The sequence below is a fragment of the Lepidochelys kempii genome, chromosome 10, assembly GCF_965140285.1.
Source record: "Lepidochelys kempii isolate rLepKem1 chromosome 10, rLepKem1.hap1, whole genome shotgun sequence".
Classification (NCBI taxonomy): Eukaryota; Metazoa; Chordata; order Testudines; family Cheloniidae; genus Lepidochelys; species Lepidochelys kempii.
In genome coordinates this window covers 65,699,134-65,726,465 of record NC_136389.1, presented here as the reverse complement: position 1 = coordinate 65,726,465, position 27,332 = coordinate 65,699,134, and the positions used below count along the sequence as shown (strand labels likewise).

The following is a 27,332-nucleotide window of genomic DNA, read 5'->3' as shown; positions in this document are numbered from 1 at the left end:
AGATGCAATGGGCTGCTCTTCCTGCAAGGAGTGGACAAAGCAGGCGGCTGCCAAAGACTTATAAGGGAGCATTGCGCAACTTTAAACGAGCATGTTCCCTATTTGATCAGCAACGTAGCAACGAAACAACATTAACCGGGATGACTTTAAGTGAGGAGTTACTGTACTATGTAGTCACATTTTTAGTAACAACCTGCAAAAAATGATCTTTGACAGGTGGTTGTCAGCTTCAGCTATTGATTTAGATGAATGGTAAACAAGTCCATTTGCAATGCTTCAGCAGTTGTTTGGTGGAAAAGGTTTCTTTGAAACTAATCATTCCTGAATCCCAGAAAAGCATTTTGTGCAAAGCAAGCATTGTTTAGTCAATATATTTCCCCACCCTTCTTTGACATGCTTGCAAGCGCCCCTGTTGGCGAGGCTTACTAGGGTAAATGGCCTTTAGAAATATTTACTCTCAGCATTTTCTCCCTGCCTCTTCCTCTCCCTTGTATAGATATATGGGCACTATGCTGACAAATCAGAATGGCTTACAGCAATTCTTAATAGTGCAGAAAGCAACCAACCACAGTATTGGAGGGCATCCCACCCTCCCATTTATGAGAATCTCATTTTTGATTGCTCTTTTTTTTCTCCCAACTTGGAAAGAGCATTTTGGATATGTGTCTTTTGTAGAAGATTTCAGTGTCGTCATTAGTGGGCGAAGTGACCCCTCCTGGTCTCTCCAAGCACTCCTTTTCTATGCCTCAGGCCATCGACTGTCTCTTGGCGAGGAATCACATGATTGTCCCATCTCAGATTGGGCTCTGGGTTGCAGTCCCATGGTATTAACTGTGATTTACCTGAGCAGGTCTGACTTACGCCAAACCCTGCAATTCTGTTCCTGCCAGGTCAATAATGGTGGTATTCAGTTATCAAGCAGCCTCCTTAAAGCAAAGTATCATTTATTTAGAACAAAAGCATTTCAGGGAAAACATGTCTAAAAATAATAATGATGATAACAAAACAGACTGCACAGACTTTTCCTCCCAAGGCTTACCATTCCCTGGATCTGGGGAAGGCCCAATTTCTTTAGATTCCCTCCACAGTCTCTCGCTCTCTGTCATACTGTCTACTTAGCACCTGTCAAGCCTCCCTCCTCCTGCCACCATCCCCGCTACCCCCCAAAGGCTTTTGACTGTTCGATCTCCATGTTCCAAGCCTGGCACAATGAGCTTGCATCTTCTTTGGAGACAGGATGCCTGGTCCTTGAACCTGATAATTTTGCCGTTGTCTTTCAAGTGTGTGCATGGGTTTTCTTATCTGGGAAGCCATTATGTTCCTTTCCTGCTGGTTCTTCCCACACCACAATATAAGTTAGATCAACACTTTCTAACTAAATAGAGGAAAATCCTACAGCCATATACAGTAACTTGCCCTCACTGACCCAGTCAGACACAATGTTCATAAAATTGTTACACTTCAGTATTAATAACACTGTTACATGTCAGCTCTACTTCTCCCACATTTAGCCCCTTTGAACAGTTCTTGAAAAGTACAGCAAGCAAAGGGTCTTGTGCTGGCCTTTTTGGACTTTTATGAGGGGGGTATGGAATGTCTTAGCTTCATTTGTTACTAGATGATTAGAGAATGGTGGGTATGCAGCCTATATTCTTTTTGTCATTGTCACGTTGTTTTAGATTCACGATTTTCAATGGATTCAGTAATACAGGTGGGGGAAAGGTAACATGAGCTTTCATGCTGTGAAATAAAATCACCATGTGCTTTTCAAACACGAGAAAGAACACCACATGTTATTTATAAATGCATCATCATGTAGGGATTTCAGAACATTTTGTGAATCAAAACACTTAAGAATCAAAGTAAGAGAAAATCAATGGGAATGATCTCATAGCATTACAATCTTTAAAATGCAATTTAAATGACTGATTCGATAAAATGCGTTTCTTCCACACACAAAGAAACTGCTGATTAAAACCATTTAAAAACACACCCAATGTAAAAGAGATGGTAAATGTAGCAAAGATAATTGTACTAAATTACTTTAAGCTTGAACTAATGTGTTATTAGTTTGTTACTCTAGGGAAAGAGTAGTAAGAACCCACACACATACACACTTGAAGATGAGTCACAATGGCAGGGCAATGAAGACTAATGCAAGAAAATACTAGTGCAATGGTTATGGAAATAACCAAAAATATGTACTCAAATATATGTCACTGGGGATTAAGGCTGTGTATTTGAGAAGTTTAGTCAGTGTCACTGCTGCAATGTTGGCAGAGTGGTGTGGCTGAGAAATACAGGAATAGAGAATGGAAAGGAGACAACTTAGCCCTGGTCTACACTAGGACTTTAGGTCGAATTTAGCAGCGTTAAATCGATTTAAACCTGCACCCGTCCACACAGTGAAGCCCTTTAATTCGACTTAAAGGGCTCTTAAAATCGATTTCCTTACTCCACCCCTGACAAGTGGATTAGCGCTTAAATCGACGTTCCCAGCTCGAATTTGGGGTACTGTGGACACAATTCGATGGTATTGGCCTCCGGGAGCTATCCCAGAGTGCTCCATTCTGACCGCTCTGGACAGCACTCTCAACTCAGATGCACTGGCCAGGTAGACAGGAAAAGAACCGCGAACTTTTGAATCTCATTTCCTGTTTGGCCAGCGTGGCAAGCTGCAGGTGACCATGCAGAGCTCATCAGCACAGGTGACCATGATGGAGTCCCAGAATCGCAAAAGAGCTCCAGCATGGACCGAACGGGAGGTACGGGATCTGATCGCTGTTTGGGGAGAGGAATCCGTGCTATCAGAACTCCGTTCCAGTTTTCGAAATGCCAAAACCTTTGTGAAAATCTCCCAGGGCATGAAGGACAGAGGCCATAACAGGGACCCGAAGCAGTGCCGCGTGAAACTGAAGGAGCTGAGGCAAGCCTACCAGAAAACCAGAGAGGCGAACAGCCGCTCTGGGTCAGAGCCCCAAACATGCCGCTTCTATGATGAGCTGCATGCCATTTTAGGGGGTTCAGCCACCACTACCCCAGCCGTGTTGTTTGACTCCTTCAATGGAGATGGAGGCAATACGGAAGCAGGTTTTGGGGACGAAGAAGATGAGGAGGAGGAGGAGGAGGTTGTAGATGGCTCACAGCAAGCAAGCGGAGAAACCGGTTTTCCCGACAGCCAGGAACTGTTTCTCACCCTAGACCTGGAGCCAGTACCCCCCGAACCCACCCAAGGCTGCCTCCTGGACCCAGCAGGCGGAGAAGGGACCTCTGGTGAGTGTACCTTTTAAAATGCTATACATGGTTTAAAAGCAAGCATGTGAAAGGATTACTTTGCCCTGGCATTTGCGGTTCTCCTAGATGTAGTCCTAAAGCCTTTGCAAAAGGTTTCTGGGGAGGGCAGCCTTATTTCGTCTTTCATGGTAGGACACTTTTATCACTCCAGGCCAGTAACACATACTCGGGAATCACTGTAGAACAAAGCATTGCAGTGTATGTTTGCTGGCATTCAACCAAAATCCGTTCTTTCTCTCTCTGTGTTATCCTCAGGAGAGTGAGATATAATTCATGGTCACCTGGTTGAAATAGGGTGCTTTTCTTCAGGGACACATTCCTGCTGGGCTGTTTGCCTGTGGCTGAACAGAAATGTTCCCCGCTGTTAGCCACGGGGAGGGGGGAGGGTTGAGGGGGTAGTCACGCGGTGGGAGGAGGCAAAATGCGACCTTGTAACGAAAGCACATGTGCTATGTATGTAATGTTAACAGCAAGGTTTACCCTGAAAGAGTGTAGCCACTGTTTTATAAAATGTGTGTTTTTAAATACCGCTGTCCCTTTTTTTTTCTCCACCAGCTGGATGTGTTTCAATGATCACAGGATCTTCTCCTTCCCAGAGGCTAGTGAAGCTTAGAAAGAAAAAAAAACGCACTCGAGATGAAATGTTCTCCGAGCTAATGCTGTCCTCCCACACTGACAGAGCACAGACGAATGCGTGGAGGCAAATAATGTCAGAGTGCAGGAAAGCACAAAATGACCGGGAGGAGAGGTGGAGGGCTGAAGAGAGTAAGTGGCGGGCTGAAGAGAGTAAGTGGCGGGCAGAAGACAGGGCTGAAGCTCAAATGTCGCGGCAGCGTGATGAGAGAAGGCAGGATTCAATGCTGAGGCTGCTGCAGGACCAAACCAGAATGCTCCAGTGTATGGTTGAGCTGCAGCAAAGGCAGCTGGAGCACAGACTGCCACTGCTGCCCCTCTGTAACCAACCGCCCTCCTCCCCAAGTTCCATAGCCTCCACACCCAGACGCCCAAGAACGTGGTGGGGGGGCCTCCGGCCAACCAGCGACTCCACAACAGAGGATTGCCCAAAAAAAAGAAGGCTGTCATTCAATAAATTTTAAAGTTGTAAACTTTTAAAGTGCTGTGCTTAATGTGCTGTGTGGCATTTTCCTTCCCTCCTCCACCACCCCTCCTGGGATACCTTGGTAGTCATCCCCCTATTTGTGTGATGAATGAATAACGAATGCATGACTGTGAAGCAGCAATGACTTTATTGCCTCTGCAAGCGGTGATTAAAGGGAGGAGGGGAGGGTGGTTAGCTTACAGGGAAGTAGAGTGAACCAAGGGGCGGGGGGTTTCATCAGGGAGAAACAAACAGAACTTTCACACTGTAGCCTGGCCAGTCATGAAACTGGTTTTCAAAGCTTCTCTGATGCGTGCCGCGCCCTCCTGAGCTCTTCTAACCGCCCTGGTGTCTGGCTGCGCGTAACCAGCAGCCAGGCGATTTGCCTCAATCTCCCACCCCGCCATAAACGTCTCCCCCTTACTCTCACAGATATTGTGGAGCACACAGCAAGCAGTAATAACAGTGGGAATATTGGTTTCGCTGAGGTCTAAGCGAGTCAGTAAACTGCGCCAGCGCGCCTTTAAACGTCCAAATGCACATTCTACCACCATTCTGCACTTGCTCAGCCTGTAGTTGAACAGCTCCTGACCACTGTCCAGGCTGCCTGTGTACGGCTTCATGAGCCATGGCATTAAGGGGTAGGCTGGGTCCCCAAGGATACATATAGGCATTTCAACATCCCCAACAGTTATTTTCTGGTCTGGGAAGAAAGTCCCTTCCTGCAGCTTTTGAAACAGACCAGAGTTCCTGAAGATGCGAGCGTCATGCACCTTTCCCGGCCATCCCACGTTGATGTTGGTGAAACGTCCCTTGTGATCCACCAGAGCTTGCAGCACTATCGAAAAGTACCCCTTGCGGTTTATGTACTCGCCGGCTTGGTGCTCTGGTGCCAAGATAGGGATATGGGTTCCATCTATAGCCCCACCACAGTTAGGGAATCCCATTGCAGCAAAGCCATCCACTATGACCTGCACATTTCCCAGGGTCACTACCCTTGATATCAGCAGATCTTTGATTGCGTGAGCTACTTGCATCACAGCAGCCCCCACAGTAGATTTGCCCACTCCAAATTGATTCCCAACTGACCGGTAGCTGTCTGGCGTTGCAAGCTTCCACAGGGCTATCGCCACTCGCTTCTCAACTGTGAGGGCTGCTCTCATCCTGGTATTCATGCGCTTCAGGGCAGGGGAAAGCAAGTCACAAAGTTCCATGAAAGTGCCCTTACGCATGCGAAAGTTTCGCAGCCACTGGGAATCGTCCCAGACCTGCAACACTATGCGGTCCCACCAGTCTGTGCTTGTTTCCCGAGCCCAGAATCGGCGTTCCACAGCATGAACCTGCCCCATTAGCACCATGATGCATGCATTGGCAGGGCCCATGCTTTCAGAGAAATCTGTGTCCATGTCCTGATCACTCACGGGACCGCGCTGACGTCGCCTCCTCGCCCGGTATCGCGTTGCCATGTTCTGGTGCTGCATATATTGCTGGATAATGCGTGTGGTGTTTAATGTGCTCCTAATTGCCAAAATGAGCTGAGCGGCCTCCATGCTTGCCTTGGTATGGCGTCCGCACAGAAAGAAGGCGCGGAACGATTGTCTGCCGTTGCTCTGACGGAGGGAGGGGCGACTGACGACACGGCTTACAGGGTTGGCTTCAGGGAGCTAAAATCAACAAAGGGTGTGCCTGTACATCAAGGAGTATTTCAGGCAGGACTTCACGGAGGGTTCCAATAAGAAATGGTGCACCAAAGTTATCGTTCTTATTGGAACAAGGAGGTTAGCCTGGCCTCTGATTGATACATGGCTAGATTAACCTCGCTGCGCCTTCTCTGTGACTGACTGCAGTGTGATCTAGACAGGGGAGGAGGAAAATGAGTCCAAAACAAATCTGGTCTATGTCTTGTTCTGACCCACTCCATCGATCCTTTACATCTTTGGCTGGCAGCAGACAAAAAAGGCGCGAAATGATTGTCTGCCCTTGCTTTCACGGGGGGAGAGAGGGTGGGAACGGGGTCCTGACGACATGTACCCAGAACTACCTGCGACAATGTTTTTTGCCGCATCAAGCATTGGGATATCAACCCAGAATTCCAATGGGCAGCGGAGACTGCGGGAACTGTGGGATAGCTACCCACAGTGCAACGCTCCAGAAGTCGACGCTTGCCTCGGTACTGTGGAAGCGCTCCGCCGAGTTAATGCACTTAATGCACTTTAGAGCATTTTCTGTGGGGACACACACACTCGAATATATAAAACCGATTTCAAAAAAACCGACTTCTATAAATTCGACCTAATTTCGTAGTGTAGACATACCCTTAGGGAAGTTTCAGCACATGGGGCTGAATAAACTGGACTCTCCATTAATATGCAAAGAAGAAATCTTTCATATCTTAAACCATAAACTCTTGCAATTGAAACTTCCCCTCCCCCTACTCTAGCTGGGGATCCTGGAGGTTTTCCAACACCCTAATCCTCTACCAGGAGAGATGACTGATGTGCAGCAATGCTGTGCACTATATATTAACTTTTGCATTGTTTTACAGATGATATATTTGGGCTCAGGTCTTTGCTGTGTTGGTGCACTGGCAGGCTTGTCTAGTCAGAACACTTCTAGACTTGGTAATGCCCTAGGTATGATTGGGGTGGCTAGCGGTGTAGCAGCTACGGTAGGAGCACTGAACCCATCACCAGAAGTACTCGCTCAGATGTCTGCTGCCATGGCAATGGGTGGCACAATAGGTATGTACAACACATTGTACAGTTCATGTAGCTTGACTTCATCCCACTAACCACATTCATTAATGGTTTATTAAACAATTAATAATTCTTCATTTATAATAGGTTGAGAAAATACATTTGGAAAATGCATTAATGCCTAAAGGTGGCACTCTTGCCTAAGAGGAGAACTTAAGATGGTGAAGCAGATATGTACAAAGCTTATAAATTGGTTTAAAATTTGGTCACATGGCTTAAGCTTAAAACATTTTATTTCTAGGAAGTATTTTACCTGAATATGCACTTGCTGGCAAGTTACAATCAAAGGAAATATTAACCATAGCTCAAAATGGTGGCTGCTGTTATAGAATTTATGATAACAGTATTTCCCAGAGGCTCCTTTCCCCATTTTCCAGAGCCTCATAGATGACCTTTCGTGGCCTTGCTTTGGAATCCTGAAAGTCTCACTACAGACAACCCTACAGTGAATGTTTTTCTGTTGAAATTTCCCTCCATGTAGTGGAGAGCACAATCCGGAAAATTTAAAATCCTCCTATTCATTACTTATGCCTCTCCCAAATGTTTTTACTGCTAATAGTTTTGATGATGACGATGACGATAATAATAATAATAATATAATTAATAGGGTGAGGGGAGAAGTTATTAGCAAGTATGTTCCTGGATCACAATACTTTTGAACGATTAGTCTGTAGTCAGGATCTTTGGTCTGGCAGAGGATTTACTAATCTTCAGTGGTGGCCATTGATGTGTAGCCATATAGGGTCCTTATAACAGGGTATGCTGACCCTTTTGGCAGGGTAGAAATCCAGCCCTGCTCTGTTCCACATTTCAGCCCAGAAGGAACTTTGGGAGTTGTAATCTCCAAGGAACATGGGAGTTGGAGGCCTGACAGCAAGGAATGCTGGGAAACAGCATTCCCAGTTTGTGACTGAGAATGCAGTGTACTCTCCCAGTGCCTCCAGGAGCATTTTGCTTGTCTGCTCCCTGTGGAAAGAATATATCTGGGAGATATGACTGATGTGCCCACAGCACCCCCTCCCCAAGGAAGAGGTTGTAGCTTCAAAGCCCCAGTCTGGCTCTGTTTCTTATACTCTGTTGTCTCAGAATGTTCTTGCAAATATACTTTTGGAGGAGATTTAAATTGGGTTATAATTTCCTACAACTATTATGATTCTATTGTATTGCACAAAAAGAAAAACAACATAAGAAAGAAAACAATATTCTGTTGCGTAACTGCCTGTTTATACTTCAAGAGAGGATGAAATACAATACAATTCTTTAATCTTGGATCTAAATCATTTCATTTTACAGGTCTCACAGTTGCGAAACGGATTGAAATCTCTGACCTTCCACAGCTTGTAGCTGCATTTCACAGTCTGGTTGGTTTGGCAGCAGTTCTTACATGTATTGCTGAGTATATGATTGAATATCCACACCTCGACGTTCACCCTTCTGCCAGTGTTCTCAAAACTGTGGCATATTTGGGCACCTACATTGGGGGTGTAACCTTCAGCGGTTCATTAGTGGCTTATGGAAAACTGCAAGGTACTTTATTCTTTGGTCTATGTCATGTTAAATAATTTAGGATGGGATTTCCAAAGGTTTCGATGGGAGTGACGTGCTACTTCCAGTGGGAATTGGGTAGCTGACTGTTAGGTCCTTTTCAAAATCACTTCCTTTTACAACAGAGTTATTTTGACAAGTTTTGTGGGATTAGGTGGCCAAAAGATATTAGATTGTTATTGGTAACAGCTTCCAACAAATCCTTTTGTAACTTTTCAGAGGGAGAATGAGTGCTTGTTTACACTCCCTCAGACTAAGGACTCAGGGCCTGAGGGGGACAAATAGGGGCCATAGAAAATGTGATAAGAGCTCCTGTAGACTATATTTGGACCCATTATTTTCTTAGTTCCAATATAGCAATGAAAAGCTACTCCAGTGTGAAGTGTGAGGATTACGGCCATAAAAATTAATCAAATTGCTCAGTAACTGAACACTTGTGAAAAATAGACAAACCATTTCATGGTGCATGGCATACTAAAGACAGACAAGATATACATGTAAAAATATGAGTTTGGATAAAAGAGTTGATGTGGTACAATTCAAGTCCAAAAAAAGGGTGCATCTGCAGTGGTAGCATGACCAGTCACTATTGAAATAATGACTTAAAGGCCAAATGCTGTGGGTTCTGTTCAGTCCAAAATTCTTTTCAAGGATAAATGGTCACTGAGGCTTCTTGTTCCAGACAAGTATTTGGTCCTCGTTAGCAGTGGCAGAGTGATCCTGCTACATGGGAAGCTGCTCTGGTGCTGTGTGCTGCATCCCATTTCATATACTGATAGGAATGACCTCAAGGGAGTATGAAAAATCCTGATGTGGTTGTTTGGGGAAGCAGTCTGATGGCAGGATCTCTCTTGGCTGACATTTAGGGACAAACAGGCTTCCTTGGCTCACAGCTGAAATGAGAAACTGTGTTGCCAGCCAGGGAGCTGAAGAGGCTTCAGGCTGACCCTGGCTTGGTAAAACCAGGGATTGGTGCAAGTGAACTGCTCTCCCAGAAAACTGATAATTGAGAGGAACCCCCATCCTCAAAGACTGTTGACCGGGCAGACCCCTCAATGGCAGAGACAGGATAGCCAATAGGGCTGGAGGGTTGCCCAAAGGCTGTACACTAGTATGTGGGAAAAGACCAGCTCCTGGGAGCTGAGAGTTGAAGAGGAGCTGCTGGGAGGTAGGGAGCTCCGAACAACTGTTCCTCTGCCTTGTGTCTCTAATGGGCCAAACTTTCCTTCAGATAAATTGAGCCACTGTGGAACCAGCATTTTTGGGCTTTTGATTCTGTCCCTGCTCTTATACCTTCTTTGGGGTACCTGTACTTTAACATTAAAAATGTTTATATAATAAAATGGCTGAAGTGTTAACACCTTAGTGTTTGATTCCAGGTTTATTGAACTCAGCGCCGCTCCTTCTACCTGGTCGCCATTACTTGAATGGTGGGTTGCTGGCAGCGTCAGTGGGTGGTATGGGGCTGTTTATGCTGGATCCAAGCTACACTACCGGCATGGCCTGTCTTCTTGGTGTTTCAGGACTTTCCTCAATCATGGTAAGAACACAAGAAAGCACTCTCTGAATCCTTTCAATGCAAACAAAGGAAATATAAAGTTCTTGCATTCATCTGCAGCTCCTGCTGAATGCCAGAAAATCAGCTGAAAAATTTGGTGTAATTGCGAGGACTCCTCAAAGCACTATGCAAAATGTTTATGGTGCCCTATAGAAATTCCATAACAAATCACTGCAGGATCCCACAAACTATAGTGCAGGGATCCAAAACATTTTAGCTAAGGGCAGTTCAGTAAAACAAGCTATTGTTTGTCTAGTCAGATGTATATGTAATCCTATCCTCTAAACCACTGCTATAGATATGACCTGGTTTTGGAAAGAAGTTTTGGAAAGAAGTTTTGGAAAGAGAGTAAGTGTCCAATCCTGTGAGATGCTGAGTGGGTTCAACTCCTGTTGTGTAAATGAGAATTCAGAGTGCTCAGCTCCTCAGAGAATCAGACCCATTATGTATAACAGATAATCATGAAATAGCCAAGTTCTTGTACTCAGGTATTTGATGGTTTGTTTGTTCTGTTTTTTAATTAACATGTTAGTAATAATGTTGTTCTTTAAAAGTGAGTTTCCTTTAGTTTTTCTTTCCATGGTGTATATTAAATTGCAGGGAGTCACACTTACTGCAGCTATCGGTGGTGCAGATATGCCTGTGGTCATCACTGTATTGAACAGCTATTCTGGATGGGCTTTGTGTGCAGAAGGGTTCCTTCTTGATAACAACCTGATGACAATTGTTGGTGCCTTGATTGGGTCCTCTGGAGCGATTCTCTCTTACATCATGTGTGTGGTAAGATGGCAACGTATGTACTTGGGCTAACATGCTGACTTTGGTGAAACAAGTCTGGAGCTTCTACTGTGGGAACTTTTTAAAAATAGAAACTGTAGAAGACTGGATGGCCCAAGGGATCGATTGCCAGTTTAAATCCGGTCCAAACTGGTCATAAATAATCAAAAGTTATTGCGGGTCTGATGACTATTTGGTGGGCTTTTAGAATTAGGATGTGATGCAAAGAGCAATTGGTGATCTCACTCCAGTTCCTAGAGGTCTCAGAAACCACTACCATGACTGGCACTGACTGGCACTCGTATTGGCCTGGATACTAAATTACCCTTGCTGTTAGATGTGACCCTTCCAGGTCAGATTGGTGGGGTTGTAGTGTGGGGAAGCTTGCACTTCTGTTGCCTACACTGTACATGTTCTCTGAATAAACAGTCTCTAGCATTGTCAATCTATCATCTAACCTTACTTTCAAAAATGGAATAAGAAGTAGCATGGTTTGCTTTGTCAGTCAGCATTTTGATGAGGACCAAAGAATCTGCAATGAAAAATTTCACCCAGTGACTGGTTTTGAGGAAACATCCTGTTTTATAATGAGCAAGAGGAGAGAAGTTCTTTAAACAAATCAATGCCTTTGTTTCCCTAGAGAAAAATGTTAGAGTGGCTTTGTGAATAGAAAAATGGTTAGAACATGACTGAAAAACATAAGAATTTCTCAAAGGCACATCTGAAAACCTTTGTTCAAAATGTATGGGTTATATGCCAAGTGGGATACTGTAGCTTTCCAAATAGAATATTGAACTATTGAACCATTGCTGCATCGTCTTCAGAGTCTTGTTAAATTACACTTTAATGAGCTGAACAATAATGCAGCTTGCCTTTCCAATCAAACGACATGAGGATTACCATCAAATGCACTGTTTATTTTGAGGTTCTCTGAATGTAATCAGAACTATTGCTTCTGACCAATGCACTCACTTCATGTCTTCCCACTCAGGCCATGAATAGGTCTTTGCCAAATGTGATTTTGGGTGGATTTGGTACATCTTCTACGGGTGGAGGGAAACCTATGGAAATTGTTGGAACACATACCGAAGTCGGAATTGACCAAGCCATTGAAATGATAAAGGAAGCTAACTCTGTCATCATTACCCCTGGTAAGAGTTCAGATATTTTCATATGCTTATTGAGAAATGCGCTTGTCAGCATAACTCAGTTACTGCACAACATTCTGCTTAGTTAGTTAAAGGAATGAGCAGAAATTATGACTGATAAAATACCTATGAAAGAATAAGGGAGTCTAGCTAGGAAAGTTAAAGATCCATGTGGGGATTTAAAATTTGATATTCTACACATTGAAAAAGCTTGCTAAACTAGAAGAACTAGAATGAAACAAGAAGATAGTGTAACCTACATCTCATTGGTATAAAAAGTCCCAGAGCTGATTGGTTATAAAGCACCAAATACATTACAAGAGCTGTTTAGGAAAAAAGATCCATCTCATCCTCAGGTCTGCATGGACAGAGGGCCTAATTTCACCAGTTTTACACCATTTTCATGACACTGAATTCTCATAGACTCTTAGACTTTAAGGTCAGAAGGGACCATCATGATTATCGAGTCTGACCTCCAGCACATTGCAGGACACAGAATCTCACCCACCCACTCCTGAATTCACTGGATTTTCTTCTGATTTACCCTATTGGAAGTGAGATCAGAATCAGCCCAACCTGTGATGGTTAGACCCTCAAGAATGAATGACTCACTTTCGAGAATAGTAGCTTCTATGGCAGGAGCAGATTTATCATGAACCAAACAGTGTGGTGGTATGGAGCCCCCAACAACCAGAGGGTGCCCAAAATGCAAGACAAATATCTGAGAACCTGCCCCCGAGTCCCGCCTGGCGGCACAGCAGGGCTCATGCAGGCAAGGATGCCTGCATGCCAGGGCTGGTGGCCCCACACCGCTCCCGAAAGCAGCCGGCTGCTGGCACATCTCTGCATGCCTCTGGCGGGGGGGGAGGGTGGCAGCTCCATGCACTGTCCCCGCCCCGGGCAGTGCACAGAGACCTGCTGCCCCCCACTCCCCAAGGGGTGCGCAGAGACATGCCAGCAGCAGGGCTAAGGCGGCTCCCTGCCCACTCTGCCTCCCTCCCTCCATGCCGCTTCGCTCCTGGAAGCGGCCAGCATGTCCCTGCAGCCCGGAGGGGCTAGAGGGTATCTTTGCGGGCTGTCCATCCCCCAAGTGCCGACTCCACAGCTCCCATTGGCCAGGAACTGCGGCCAATGGGAGCTGCATGGGTGGCACCTGCAGGCAGTGGCGCACAGAGACCCCCTGGTTCCCCCCACCCTGGCCTAGGAACCTCTGCTGGAGGGGTGTGTGTGCTGGTCGTTTTGGGAGCCATGCTCCCTGAGGTAAGCGCCACTCCCCCTGCCCCGGCCCAGAGCCTGCACCCAGCACTGAAACTTCCTCCCAAAACCAACCCCCTGCCCTTCTCCTGCACCCCAATTCCCTGCTCCAATCAAGGTACCTCACTTTATTTTCATTTACTTCCCATTACTTATAATATAGGAGGAAGATGATGAAAAAAAGAATGAAAAACAACGGGAGGGGGAAGGAGATAAGAGAGAATGTTCTTTTTCTTGGCTGGGTCCTGAGGGGGGACCCCCCGAAAATGAAAACTGTGCACCCACTAACAATAAATCCGCCACTGTCCTATGGGCTCTGAAGGGAGTTCTATCTGTCCTCCTCAGATGAAAAAATAGTGACATGGCAGAGTGCCTCAAAGGTAGAGAGAACTGGGGATACAAACCCCAAGTGTAAAAGCAGACTTGTCCTGAATTGGACTTTGCACTCTCTGGATGGTGCTATTATTATGGGACTAATATTGTGGGATTTTTAGTTACTTGTTATTTCAAGGATTTTACTTTTCCCCAAATACTTATGAAAGAAAAGTAATTTCTAGCTACTAAATTCCTTAAAATTAATAAGCCAATTCCTGCAGATTTTACTCAGGGTAATCGCCCATTGAATTCAGTGGGTGTTTCTGCTAAGAATGGCAACACCTGGCCCATTATGTGGCCAGATGTTAAATCATTTCAAATTTGCTGCAACAACAACAACCAACCAAACAAAAAAAAAATAAGTTGTACAAAGTTTTAGGCAATTTTTAACTCTGCCAGTGTAATGAACGATAACTGGCAAACATGTCTTGAGATCAGGATGCATTCTTCACTTATCTCATAGCTGCAGGACATCATGTCCAGTGGATTTAAATATGCCATATCAAATTCTTCTTTCATTGCAGTGAACTACAAAAAGTTAGTGTGTTTTATGAATGTGTATTAGCAAAAAAAGGCCTCGGTCCCAAGTGTGTAGGGGAAAAAATCCTTGACTAAAATGGCTATTGGGAGTTGGATTGCCTGCAGGGATTGAATGTTTGTTAGTGTGCCAACCCTCTATTTGGCAGCTCAGCTGGAATCTGAGTCTGAGTGTTGGGCTCAGTCCCTCGCTCTCAGGGCTGCAGAGGTTAGAAATGTTGCACACACCTAGCATTGCACGCAAGCAGCCCCTCTAACTGACCCAGGAGTACAGTTGGCTGGCTCCAGATGCAGCTGCAAGCAGCCCTTCTTAGCCAGATGGATGGTTCATCCTGATGAGGGGCCTCTGTAATGAGAAGGGATAAAGTTGGGGGGAAAGGAAGGGGACTGCCTGAGTGTCCCCCATCCAAATACGTTGTTTTTAAGAAAAAAATAATTATTCAAAGAATAACAGTAAAGTGATTTGTAAAATTGGCACTAGAGGTCCCATACATATTGTTTCTCAGGCTCCATATCAAAAATGCTCAGTTTACAAGTTAGAAAATAGTTTTTGCCTGAATGACAATCCTGCAAACTCAGCTTGGAAAACCAAAAAGCCGTCTTTCCCACACGTCCCCACCAGTAATATGTTTGGCTGCACAAATGCAACTAGAAAAGGAGTACTTGTGGCACCTTAGAGACTAACCAATTTATTAGAGCATAAGCTTTCGTGAGCTACAGCTCACTTCATCAGATGCATATCGTGGAAACTGCAGCAGACTTTATATATACACAGAGAATATGAACCAATACCTCCTCCCACCCCACTGTCCTGCTGGTAATAGCTTATCTAAAGCAGGACAGTGGGGTGGGAGGAGGTATTGGTTCATATTCTCTGTGTATATATAAAGTCTGCTGCAGTTTCCACGATATGCATCTGATGAAGTGAGCTGTAGCTCACGAAAGCTTATGCTCTAATAAATTGGTTAGTCTCTAAGGTGCCACAAGTACTCCTTTTCTTTTTGCGAATACAGACTAACACGGCTGTTACTCTGAAACCTGTCACAAATGCAACTGAGGCTAATGCAGTTGCATAGACATAGCTGAGGGCTACACTTTTATAGATTTTAGCAGTATGAACTCTTTGAAAATACTTTCCATTTATAGCCACAATAAGGAAGGCCAGATCCTGCCATGTATTAGGGCACTTCTGCATTGCTCCCTTGGCACAAAGCTAACCTAAACCCAGATGAACTGGTACCTGAAGGATTTCCCCTGCATAGAGGGATGCTTAGGGGATGCAGACCTATTGCTGCAGGTCTTACATCTTTCCTCTACCTGTGACTGTAGCAAAGGGCATGGATGGGGCATGGCTAGGTGTGGCTAGGACTTTCCTTCACCATGGCATTCTCCAGCTGCCACTATAGCTCCTTAGAACCCGCAAACCATGCAGGGAGACCAAGCTCGAGCAGATTGCCCCAGGACTGGGCAAGCACAAAGGGAACTTTAAGCCATCTTTTAAACACGTCCCCAAAAGCTGGACCGAAGCCCCCTTATCCAGCTGTGCAGGACTGCAGGATGGATGCTGACCATGTTTGTCAATGTTACTGCACAGATACATTTGCTTTCTTATCCTCAACTCATAAAATTTACTCCTGTAATTGCATTTGTACTGAAATGCCTCTTTCTCCTCCTTTATATTCACACAGAAATAGAATATGGTGGTAGAGTGAGTTAGCTGTAGCCAGGACTCTTAGTTTTTCAATGTAATTTACAGTGAAACCTGCACTAAGTGCTACCATTGAATTAAACGACCATATTAAAGTATCCCTTTGCAGTTCATTTTGACCTTTAACTCTGTGTCATATCCACCAGGCAAATGAGTTTTGTTGGCCCCGTGTGCAGTAACTGTGGTTTCTAATATTCATTAATGCTGAAGGCATGCTGGTTAATGGAGCACTATGTGGTGCTTTTTGAGGGATGCTAAGCTTCCTTTGTAGAACACTGACATGTTTTTCATGGTTTAGGTTGGGGTCTTTGTGCAGCCAAGGCCCAGTATCCCATTGCTGACATGGTGAAAATGCTTAATGAACAAGGAAAGAAAGTCAGGTAAGTTGCATATAGTGGGCCAGATCCTCAGCTGGTATAAACTAGTATAGCTCCATTGATTTCCAGGGAGCTCAGCTCTGATTTCAGTGGAGCTACGCTGATTTACACCAGCTGAGGATCTGGCTCACAATGTTGTCATTGAAATAGGCCAGGACAAATACTGTACTTACTGTACATCAAACATTAAAAGCAATGATAGAACTTCAATAGGAAATCTTTAATATGTTTAGTATGACGTGGTAATACACCATATACCATGCCATTCAATACTACAGGCTCAATTTTCAAACTTGAGTGCCTTGGTTAGGAGCTCCAATAAACACCTAAGTCCCCCAAATAAGCTAACTGATATTTCTAAAAATGAGTTGCTCTCTGACATAGCAAATATGGGTGGGATTTTCAAAAACATGAAAGCAAATTAGAAACACAAATTCCCTGTGGGGGGAAAAAAATCTCTGCCCACATTAATCAGGAAAACATCTGTGCTGGAAGTCTGCTAGCAGCAAACAGAGCATGAATATGATCTCAGCATTGACAGAGCTCAGGTCTGCCATAGCATTCAGTTGGGAAGTCCAGGCCTATGAATATTTGATTAGCCTCTGGAATTCAGACATTCATTTTCTTAATATTTGACAAGAATATTAAGCGTTTTAATTCTTGCATCAAATTCTTGGAAAAGTCTTTTTTTCCCCCAGCAGTGGGGTTTTTTTTGTTTTGATTTTTGCAAGTGCATATTAAGAGTATGTATCAATAAGCCACCTCTGAATTAGAAAATGGACTGAATCCTTATCCACATATCTGTTCAAAGTGTTATTTCATTTGTCCTAGGCTCTAATCCCACTCTTGTGTGGTATATACACACACTATATATGACACACGGTCTTCATGAATGATTTAGATTCTGGGGTGTGGCTTAAGTGTTAAATGAAATCACCAAATAACATGCCATGACTACATAGTTAATTTTTAACCAGCAGGGTGCCCGATGTGAAAGGAGTTCTGTAAGTGTTTCAATTTTCCCTTTCTGGTACTGATTACAAACATATACATTAATTGCTCTTTCCCAAGTAGCAGTTTCATGACCAGTATTTTATAGCTCGCTCTCTCTGCATCTGGTTCAGGTATATGAAGCACTGGAACTGGACTGCTTCCACATGTGTAGGATTGCTGACATTTATCAGTCGGCATTTATTAGTTCAGCATGACTTGGTTTCTTTGCTTTCTTGGTTTCCAGGTTTGGCATCCATCCTGTAGCAGGCCGTATGCCAGGACAACTGAATGTACTATTGGCAGAAGCCGGTGTACCTTATGATGTTGTATTAGAAATGGATGAGATAAATGAAGATTTCCCAGGTAAGGGATGAAAAATGATGTCTTAGATTCAAACCATTCTAAATATTTTAAATTTATTTTCTGCTTTTAGTTAGGCCAAATAACTATAATTTTATTGCCAGGCAGTATTTTGGTAGGTGGAAGGGTTGACAGTAATGCTTTTTAAAGACCAGAATCAAGACTAGATAAGACCAAAGGTTTGCCTGACTCATATAAAAGCCAAGCTATGTCTGACATTACTTAATGGATAATCATAATAGCCACTAGGGTTTTGCTGTAGAGTGAGCAAAATATATGACTTTTTAAATCAAATATGTGTCTGTATTTTGTCAGTGATAAGGGTATCAGGAAAGGCAACCATGTGATATTCTGAATATTGGACAAACAGATGTATGGTGGGAGTTTAAAGTTAGTTTCTCTGATCTCAGTTCAGTCAATGGGAGTTGTAGCAGTGACTTTTATGGGAGAAGAGTTATGGCAAAAATGAGTCCTGTTGAAAATCCACCCTCATGTCAGGTGGGTGGAGCTCTGTGGCATTACAGGTTATCAAGTCCCCTCTCACTTTTTGCTCTTGTTGTTTGTGGTTTTATGAGGGTATTTGAGTGTTTTAATGTTTTGTTACTATTTGATACCGTAGTGATTATGAAAGATCATCACTCGGAGTGCCCTGGGAAGAGACTGCTTATATATAGGATCATTTGTATTATTTAATAGTGGTGTATTATTAATTTGAATCACTGCTACCATTATTGTGAGTGGAGTATAAGTGAGCAGGCAGCTGCTCTGCAAGATTCAATTTCCTTGTAGGACACTCATGCTTCTCAAATATCTGGTAGATTCTTCCTTTGGATTCGCTGAAGTTTGGGGTGAGGAGGTGGAAATTACTGCCCCTTGCATATATCAGGCCCCCTAAATCCCAGGGGAGGGAATATTCACCAGGAGGGAGGGCTGCTGCCAGTTTTGGTACCACTTCCCTTCTTCGGAAAGGGGAGGGGACAGACAAAGCAAAAAAATGAAGCAATGAGGCACTAAAAGGTACAGAAAGACCATAATTCATGGAGAGCTTGGTTTTCTAGACAGGGCATGTAGCCGAATGACACACATTGCTCAGATGGAAGAGCAGATTACCTCCAGCTGCAGAAGCTTTGCACAAGTACTTTGGTGACCTGGCAGCTAAAGAGTGGATAATGTTTCAGAGACGAGGGACTTCAGACAAACTTGAAAAGATTTGGTCCAACTTTTTTGTGAGCTTTGATTAATTCCTAGTGGATGGAAACTGCAATGTCACTCTCCTTTCTCCTTCCTGCCCTCCTTCCTTCCTTTCCCTCCCTTTCCATGTTCTTTTTGCCTTTTTGTTTTGTTTTTTGTTCTGCCCTATTTTGGCTGGGGCATGTGGGGGAGGATCAGTAAAATAAAGTGCCTATTCCCCATCACAGACAAGAAATGATGCCTCTGAAAAGAAAACTAAGGCATCCAGAAGTAGCAAGAGTGTTAGGGAGGCAAAAGTCCCTTAACTTAAGGTAGGAAAGTAAGAGGGAAGGGAGCTATAGTCTCTTTTGCGTGGCAGCGTAGTGTTTCTAGTTTAGACTGCATCTATCTTTTGTGGTTTTCCAGGGCTACCTCCCTCCCACTTCTGTTACAGAATTAAAAGCCTCTGGCACATTAGGGTCAGATTGTGGCTGCTCTTGCTTAGGGTTGCCAGTTGTCCGGTTTTTGACCGGAATACCCGGTCGTAAAGGGACCCTGGCGGCGCTGCTCAGCAGTGCTGACCAGGCCATTAAAAGTCCAGTTGGTGGCGCAGCAGGGCTAAGGCCTTGGCTCCACGCAGCTCCTGAAAGCAGTGGCATGTTCCCCCTCTGGCTCCTATGCATAGAGCAGCCAGAGGACTTCGTGCACTGCCCCAAGCACCAGCTTCGTGGCTCCCAGGGGTGTTGCCTGCAAATGACACAGCACACAGAACGGCCTGGCCGTGTTTCCATGTAGGAGCTGGAGGGGGGACATGCCACTGCTTCTGGGAGCAGCTTGAGGTAAGCACTGCCCGGAACCCACCTGACCCCCTCCCATGACCCAACCCCCTGCCCCAGCCCTGATCCCCCTCCTGCCCTCCAAACTCCTTGGTCCCAGCCCAAAGAACCCTCCTACACCCCAAATCCCTCATCCCCAGCCCCACCCCAGAGCCCAAACCACCAGCCGGCAGCCCCCCCCCCCGCACTCCAACCCCCTGCCCCCGCCCTGACCCCCCTCCTGTCGTCCAACCCCTCGGTCCTAGCCCAGAGCACCCTCCTGTACCCCAAAGCCCTCATCCCCAGCACCACCCCAGAGCCCACACCCCCAGCCGGAGCTCCCAACCCCCTTCCCCAGCTTGATCTCTCTCCCACCCTCTGAACTCCTCAGTTCCAGCCCGGAGCACCCTCCTACACCGCAAACCCCTCAGCCCCACCCCAGAGCCTTCACTCCCAGCCAGAGCCGTCAACCCCCCCACTCCCCCGCACTCCAACCCCCTTCCCCAGCCTGGAGTCCCCTCAGTCCCAGCCCAGAGCACCCTCCTGCATCCCAAATCCCTCATCCCCAGCCCCACCCCAGAGCCTGCATGCCCTCCCACGCCCCAACCCCCAAGCCAGCCTGGTGAAAATGAGCGTGTGAGGGTGGGGAGAGTGAGTGACAGAGGCAGGGAGGATGGAGTGAGCGGGGGTGAGGCCACGGAGAAGGGGCAGGGCAGGGGGACGGGGCAAGGGTGTTTGGTTTTGTGCGAGTATAAAGTTGGCAACGCTAGCACGGATATGTAAAACAGGAAAGATGCAGGTAGCTCCTCCCCCTTGCATACGCATATGACAGGCAGACTGAGTACAAATGCCCACTTGGCCTGATTGTAAGCGGCTTTAAAGCCCTGAGCACACAACATCAGCATCCCCCACAAGCATTCTACTTGCTTCATCAGCATTAGAGGGTAAGAGGAGATCCCACTGCCAGCTACTCAAAGTGGTTTTTGATGCGCTGACATCACCATCAGGTAACGTTTTATGACTGTGCAGTTCATGGATCACAGCATTGGACACACTGCTACCTCTGGGTGTGTTGAAAAGAAAGCGAACTGACGTCACTTCCATGAATTAGCAGCTTATCCCTGTCAAACTGCTGTTCCAGCAATGCTTCAAGGTAAAACAATTCCAGGCAGTTTAGAAAAAAGCTGTGACAGGAGGCAATAGTGAAGTTATGCATGGAGAGATGAAAGGAAGGGAAAGAATATTTTCAAAATTAGATCCTTACATTGTACAGAAGTGAATAAAGAGTTTGAGCTACAACTCCATCTTGGAATTCTGGTGGTCACATAAATCACTTGACATGCAACAGGAACACTCCCCTAATTTCAACCTCTCCATGCCCTGATAATAACTATAAAAAAAAACCTAGATGCAAAAAGAATAGGTGTCATAAAAATAATGGTAATATCTGATAGTCTGTACCACAATTGATTGATCTTGAAATATGATAACTGCCATTGGTGCTGTAGTCAACAGCCCATGTGTACCAAGGTAATCTATGAGTATGACACTTGGGGACTATTTTATTGATGGTTTTGTACAACAGACATGCTGTCTCCCCCCCGGCTATCAGTAAACTACACCACGGACAATCAGAGAGGTAGACATCTAAATCCTATTGACCGCGCCAGTCAACAATGGATTGTGGAAGCAATTTTAGCAGCACAAAATTAAAGGCTGTTTTTAAACATTTATCCAGATGCTGCTTTTAAATAATTATTTGAATCCCAATTATAGTCCAGTACAACTAGGGTTAATTACAGAGCAATTATTGCCTTGAGAATTATCCCTCCATTGATTAGCCCTCCATTGAACAAGCAATTGTAACTATAGAAGCAATAGAAAAGGAGGACTTGTAGCACCTTAGAGACTAACAAATTTATTTGAGCATGAGCTTTCATGAGCTACAGGCTCACTTCATCGGATGCATTCAGTGGAAAATACAGTGGGGAGATTTATATACATAGAGAACATGAAACAATGGGTGTTGCCATACACAGTGTAACGAGAGTGATCACTTAAGGTGAGCTATTACCACCAGGAGAGCGGGGGTGGGGGGTAGGAACCTTTTGTAGTGATAATCAAGGTGGGCCATTTCGAGCAGTTGACAAGAACATCTGAGGAACGACAGGGGGCAGGGGAGGGAATAGTTTTACTTTGTGTAGTGACTCATCCACTCCCAGTCTGTATTCAAGCCTAAGTTAATTGTATCCAGTTTGCAAATTAATTCCAATTCAGCAGTCTCTCGTTGGAGTCTGGTTTTGAAGTTTTTTTGTTGAAGAATTGCAACTTTTAGGTCTGTAATCGAGTGACCAAAGAGATTGAAGTGTTCTCTGACTGGTTTTTGAATGTTATAATTCTTGACGTCTGATTTGTGTCCATTTATTCTTTTACGTAGAGACTGTCCAGTTTGACCAATGTACATGGCAGAGGGGCATTGCTGGCACATGATGGCATAGATCACATTGGTAGATGTGCAGGTGAACGAGCCTCTGATAGTGTGGCTGATGTGATTAGGCCCTGTGATGGTGTCTCCTGAATAGATATGTGGACACAGTTGGCAACGGGCTTTGTAGCAAGGACAGGTTCCTGGGTTAGTGGTTCTGTTGTGTGGTGTGTGGTTGCTGGTGAGTATTTGCTTCAGGTTGGGGGGCTGTCTGTAAGCAAGGACTGGCCTGTCTCCCAAGATCTCTGAGAGTGATGGGTTGTCGTTCAGGATAGGTTGTAGATCCTTGATGATGCATTGGAGAGGTTTTAGTTGGGGGCTGAAGGTGATGGTTAGTGGCGTTTTGTTATTTTCTTTGTTGGGCCTGTCCTGTAGTAGGTGACTTCTGGGTACTCTTCTGGCTCTGTCAATCTGTTTCTTCACTTCAGCAGGTGGGTATTGTAGTTGTAAGAGTGCTTGATAGAGATCTTGTAGGTGTTTGTCTCTGTCTGAGGAGTTGGAGCAAATGCGGTTGTATCGTAGAGCTTGGCTGTAGACAATGGATCGTGTGGTGTAGTCTGGATGAAAGCAATGTGTCTCCTCACTGGCTTTTGGTGAAAGTATGTTAAAGGCCCACTTAAGCAAAAGTCCATCTGGCTTCTATGTCACACAACCCCCAAAATCCACTTGTCACAAAAGCCAGATGAACTATTTTTCCCTGAATCAAGACTTTAGTAAATATATAACAGGGGAACTAAACGTCAGAAGGCCAAATTCTGAGCTCACTTACACAGGTACAAATTGAGAATAATTTATTTGCCATTAGTGCAGTTACCCTGGATTTGCACGATGTAACTGATCAGACTGGCCCAGAGCTTTTCAGAAATGATTTAGTAATCAAGGGACCAGCTTTGCCATCTTAACTCAAATGGAATCAATTGGACTATTTGCAGTGTTAGGCCCTGATTCTACATTGGACTGTGTATCAGGAGAGGACTGCTCGCATGCAGAGATGTGGGCCTGATTATGATTCAGAATAGAGTTTTTGTAGAATTCAGCTGCAGGTGAATGATGTTGAAATAAAATATGCCATAATACAATGAAGATATTTCTTAGGGTCTACACGTGTACTCTATTTGGTGACCTCACACAAGCCTTGTAGAAGACTCTGTACATTAAGATTTAGGCATATTGTCTCTTATGGTATCTCATAGGGTTGGAAGAGACCTCAGGAGGTCTGGTCTAGTCCAATCCCCTGCTGAAAGCAGGACCTACACCAATTAAAATCATCCCAGCCAGGGCTTTGTCAAACCGGGCCTTAAAAACCTCTAAGGACGGAGATTCCACCACCTCCATAGGTAACCCATTCCAGTGCTTCACCACCTTCCTAGTGAAATAGTGTTTCCTAATATCCAACCTAGACCTCCGCTACTGGAACTTGAGACCATTGCTTCTTGTTCTGTCATCTGCCACCACTGAGAACAGCCTAGCTCCATCCTCTTTGGAACCCCCCCTTCAGGTAGTTGAAGGCTGCTATCAAATCCTCCCTCCCTTTTCTCTTCTTCAGACTAAATAAGTCCAGTTCCCTCAGCCTCTCCTCATAAGTCATGTGCCCCAGCACCCTAATCATTTTTGTTGCCCTCTGCTGGACTCTCCAATTTGTCCACATCCCTTCTGTAGTGGGTGGGCAAAGCTGGATGCACCAGTGCCAAATAAAGGGGAATAATCACTTTCCACAATCTGCTGGCAATGCTCCTACTAATATAGCCCAATATGCCGTTGGCCTTAGCAATAAGGGCACACTGCTGACTCATATCCAGCTTCTCATCCACTGTAATCCCCAGGTCCTTTTCTGCAGAACTGCTGCTTAGCTAATCGGTCCCCAGCCTGTAGCGGTGCATGGTTATAATAGTTTTCATTAGCCCATGTATCTGCCAAGATTCAGTTCTGGGTTTGACACAAATGGATGGGCCTAACTTATTTTCATTTAGAATAAACAGTGAACTATCAACATTTAATGAATGTTTGATTTGTGTGTTTTGGTGTCGCTGTGATAAAGGAAAGGCAGCTGCAAGTTCCAAAACATTTGTAACATATTTCTATTCTGTCTCAGAAACGGACTTGGCTCTGGTCATTGGTGCAAATGACACAGTAAACTCTGCAGCACAGGAAGATCCCAATTCTATTATTGCTGGCATGCCTGTATTGGAGGTCTGGAAAGCTAAGCAGGTACTTAAAAACAATCAAAGTTGACTGGAGTCCGCACAGTATATGTTTATGGAAAGTATCTCTGTTTCTCAGGAGACATGCCGACTTGCACTAAAGACAAAGAAAGATAGTTTGTTTGTTTTTAATACACATGCAAGGAGTATGCACATAGGTGCATCTGTCTAACAGTATGCGGCAGATACACAAGAAGGGACCCCAACTCTGCAGTCAATTTGGTATGGAATTCCCAGTCATTTCAACAGGAGGGTCCCCATGACAAGCAGTTATAGGGTTAAGCTTACAGTGAAATGCTTGATTTGACAAGTTATGCCCTGTCCTGCTCTCATTGATGCCAATGGGAGTTTTGTCATTGACTTTAAAAAGAGCAGGATTGGCTCCTGGATTATATAGCATTTAAAAGGCATTTCTTTCTAATGGATTTTGCTTTTAAAATTTAGAAAGAGGCAAAGTACACTTTATTAGTGTTCCAAATCTTCTTACAAAGAGCTATGTTTCACTGTACTCCCCAAAAGCTAAAAATGTATTGTTGAATAAATTACTCACAAATAAGTTTTTATATTATTTGACCAGGTCTAGGTATAAGGGGCTGCAGAACTTTGACTCAGTGTATCAGAAGCTTGTGTACATTTGCAAACCCATAGCTTTTCTCTTTCAATTTTCCTCTCTCTGGTCTGCTGTATTCACAGACAATGGTGTCAAGTATGTACTTTATATCTACAGTGTCTCTGTTCCCAGTGAACTGTGTGCAGTTTCAGCAAATTCTGTATGGGAGGGAATTTCGGATCGAAAGGTAAAATTCAGGGCAGGTAAAAATGGCAGCACATATCTGACAGATACATCCACAAAGGAAAAGAGCCAGTTTTGAAATTCTACTTTTAATTCATTGCCTTAAATATAAACAATTCTATCTATAAGACAGGTTTACTAACTCATTTTAATTCAAACCTCATGTTCTCAAAAGTGCTATGGTATTGAAAGCCATCAAACTTGTGCAAGTATAGACATTAGCATGAAACACAATCGAAGATGATATAAAAACTGTGTTATGGGGTGTATGGTGAAGATGACGATGGCACTAAATGACAGGCATACAGATGTTAGAATTAAAAGCAACCTCTTAAAACACAGAAACATGTGAACAAGTATATGGGGAAAATTGGGATCTCCATGTTATTCAGCACATGCCAAGCTTGTTTTGTTACGTTTCAGTTAGACAGTATTCCAGCATGTTGTGTTCTCATACAGTAAAGGTTTAGTTCTGATCTCAGATTGGAATGTTAGAACATTTATGCAGGTAACATTAAGATGCAGTAAATAACTGCATGAAACAAGCAATTTTTAATTGTTGAAATATGCACCTAAAAAGCAAAATGTTAATAACATCTCTGGGTATGAAAGCATCATTTTGATAGGTTTAATGAGATAAATTATAGAAAATATGTTTGACTTTACTCTGCATCTGTCACATACAGAGTAGTACACTCCACATATCTGGCAACAGATTTTGGCCCTTACCCAGAAAATAAACAGTGTTTCAGGTATCCCATTACATCATATCCAACATGGATTAATTGTTTAATGAAGTACTATTGCAGTCAAACTGGCTTGTGCTGTGATCATGTTAGATCTCATAAGCAAAGTTGGTCTGGTCAGTACTTGGATAAGACAACTCAAGGGGGCGAAACCCAGCTGCTGTGGAAAAGGAATTCAGTATAGCACTTTGCCCAGTCTCTTGAATCCAATGCCTAGGGTCTGGGAGCACTGTCATGCCGGAGGTACTGCTTGAGATTTTGCACATCTGATTAGGGGATTTAGCTACCCTGTTCCAATTAATGTTAAGGGGAATTTTATGGCTCAATCTTTTAGTCAGCTTTGTGAATCTCAATCAGTGTGCTTTGGCAGTTTACTTTTTTAAAACCACAATACAATCTTTCAGGGTGGAAGGTGGCACATAAATGTGAGGTCTGAGAATAGTTAGATATGGACATGCAAAAGTCAATATAAAATGTATGCCAATATTGCTGGTATGCAATTTTGATTGAGCCCATGCATTTAATACATGTCAAAATTTTATAATATAGTAACATGTTATTTTAAAAACTGTTACTTTAACTACATCCTCCATGAGCACATACTGAAAGTTTTTATTTCATTTAATTCTTTCATGCTGCTATTTTTCTCCCCAGGTCATCGTCATGAAGCGTACACTGGGAGTTGGGTATGCTGCAGTTGACAATCCCATTTTTTACAAACCTAACACTTCAATGCTGCTTGGGGATGCAAAGAAAACATGTGATGCTTTACAAGGCAAGATTAGGGAAATGTATTATACTCATTAACACTGATATTCAGAATTGTAAAAGGGTACTAGATATAATTTATATATTTCAGTAAATAGTTTGGAGGCATATCCAGCACCTTATTTATATACAACCATTTCAAAAATAAAAGAGCATCCAAACATAACAAATTAGCTCTTAGACTGATTGGTGATTTATGTGCCTTAGTCCTTACAAATGTAAGTCCCTGTATTTAATAATAATAATAATAAAACCACTTTTGCGCTATTGGTGTTGCAGATTAATTATTTCTCTAATCTTGCAGCCTCATTTATAGCACTTTTATTTTCTCTCTGTCTCCTCTTCTTTATGTGAGTATCCCAACACAAAAATGCTTTTCCTCATGTGCTTCTCTAAACTGGTGACAAATCCAGTTCTAAAACTGATTTAAGGTTTTAGTGCTAACTTTTAAAGCCTTACTTGTGCTGAGTCTGGCTAGCTTGGAGAGCACCACTTTCTTCAATAGGTGTGATCAGCAGGAGGCTACGACTGAACCCAGCATGAAGCTTTTGGTGGCTGGGCATTCTCAGTCAC

The 27,332-nt window shown here is 44.0% G+C and overlaps 1 protein-coding gene across 1 annotated transcript in view; it reads left to right on the top strand.

Annotated features, from left to right (window-relative positions):
* LOC140894967 (NAD(P) transhydrogenase, mitochondrial) overlaps window positions 1-27,009 on the top strand; it is a 70,427-nt gene extending 43,418 nt beyond the window's left edge. Inside the window, exons 14-22 of the mRNA XM_073303975.1 lie at window positions 6,939-7,134; window positions 8,443-8,676; window positions 10,074-10,234; window positions 10,853-11,032; window positions 12,021-12,180; window positions 16,350-16,431; window positions 17,666-17,784; window positions 24,344-24,459; window positions 26,646-27,009. Coding sequence (XP_073160076.1) covers window positions 6,939-7,134; window positions 8,443-8,676; window positions 10,074-10,234; window positions 10,853-11,032; window positions 12,021-12,180; window positions 16,350-16,431; window positions 17,666-17,784; window positions 24,344-24,459; window positions 26,646-26,798 — 1,401 coding nt within the window. The 3' untranslated portion in view covers window positions 26,799-27,009. The remainder of the gene's footprint in view (window positions 1-6,938; window positions 7,135-8,442; window positions 8,677-10,073; window positions 10,235-10,852; window positions 11,033-12,020; window positions 12,181-16,349; window positions 16,432-17,665; window positions 17,785-24,343; window positions 24,460-26,645) is intronic.
* The last annotated feature ends 323 nt before the right edge of the window (window positions 27,010-27,332 follow it).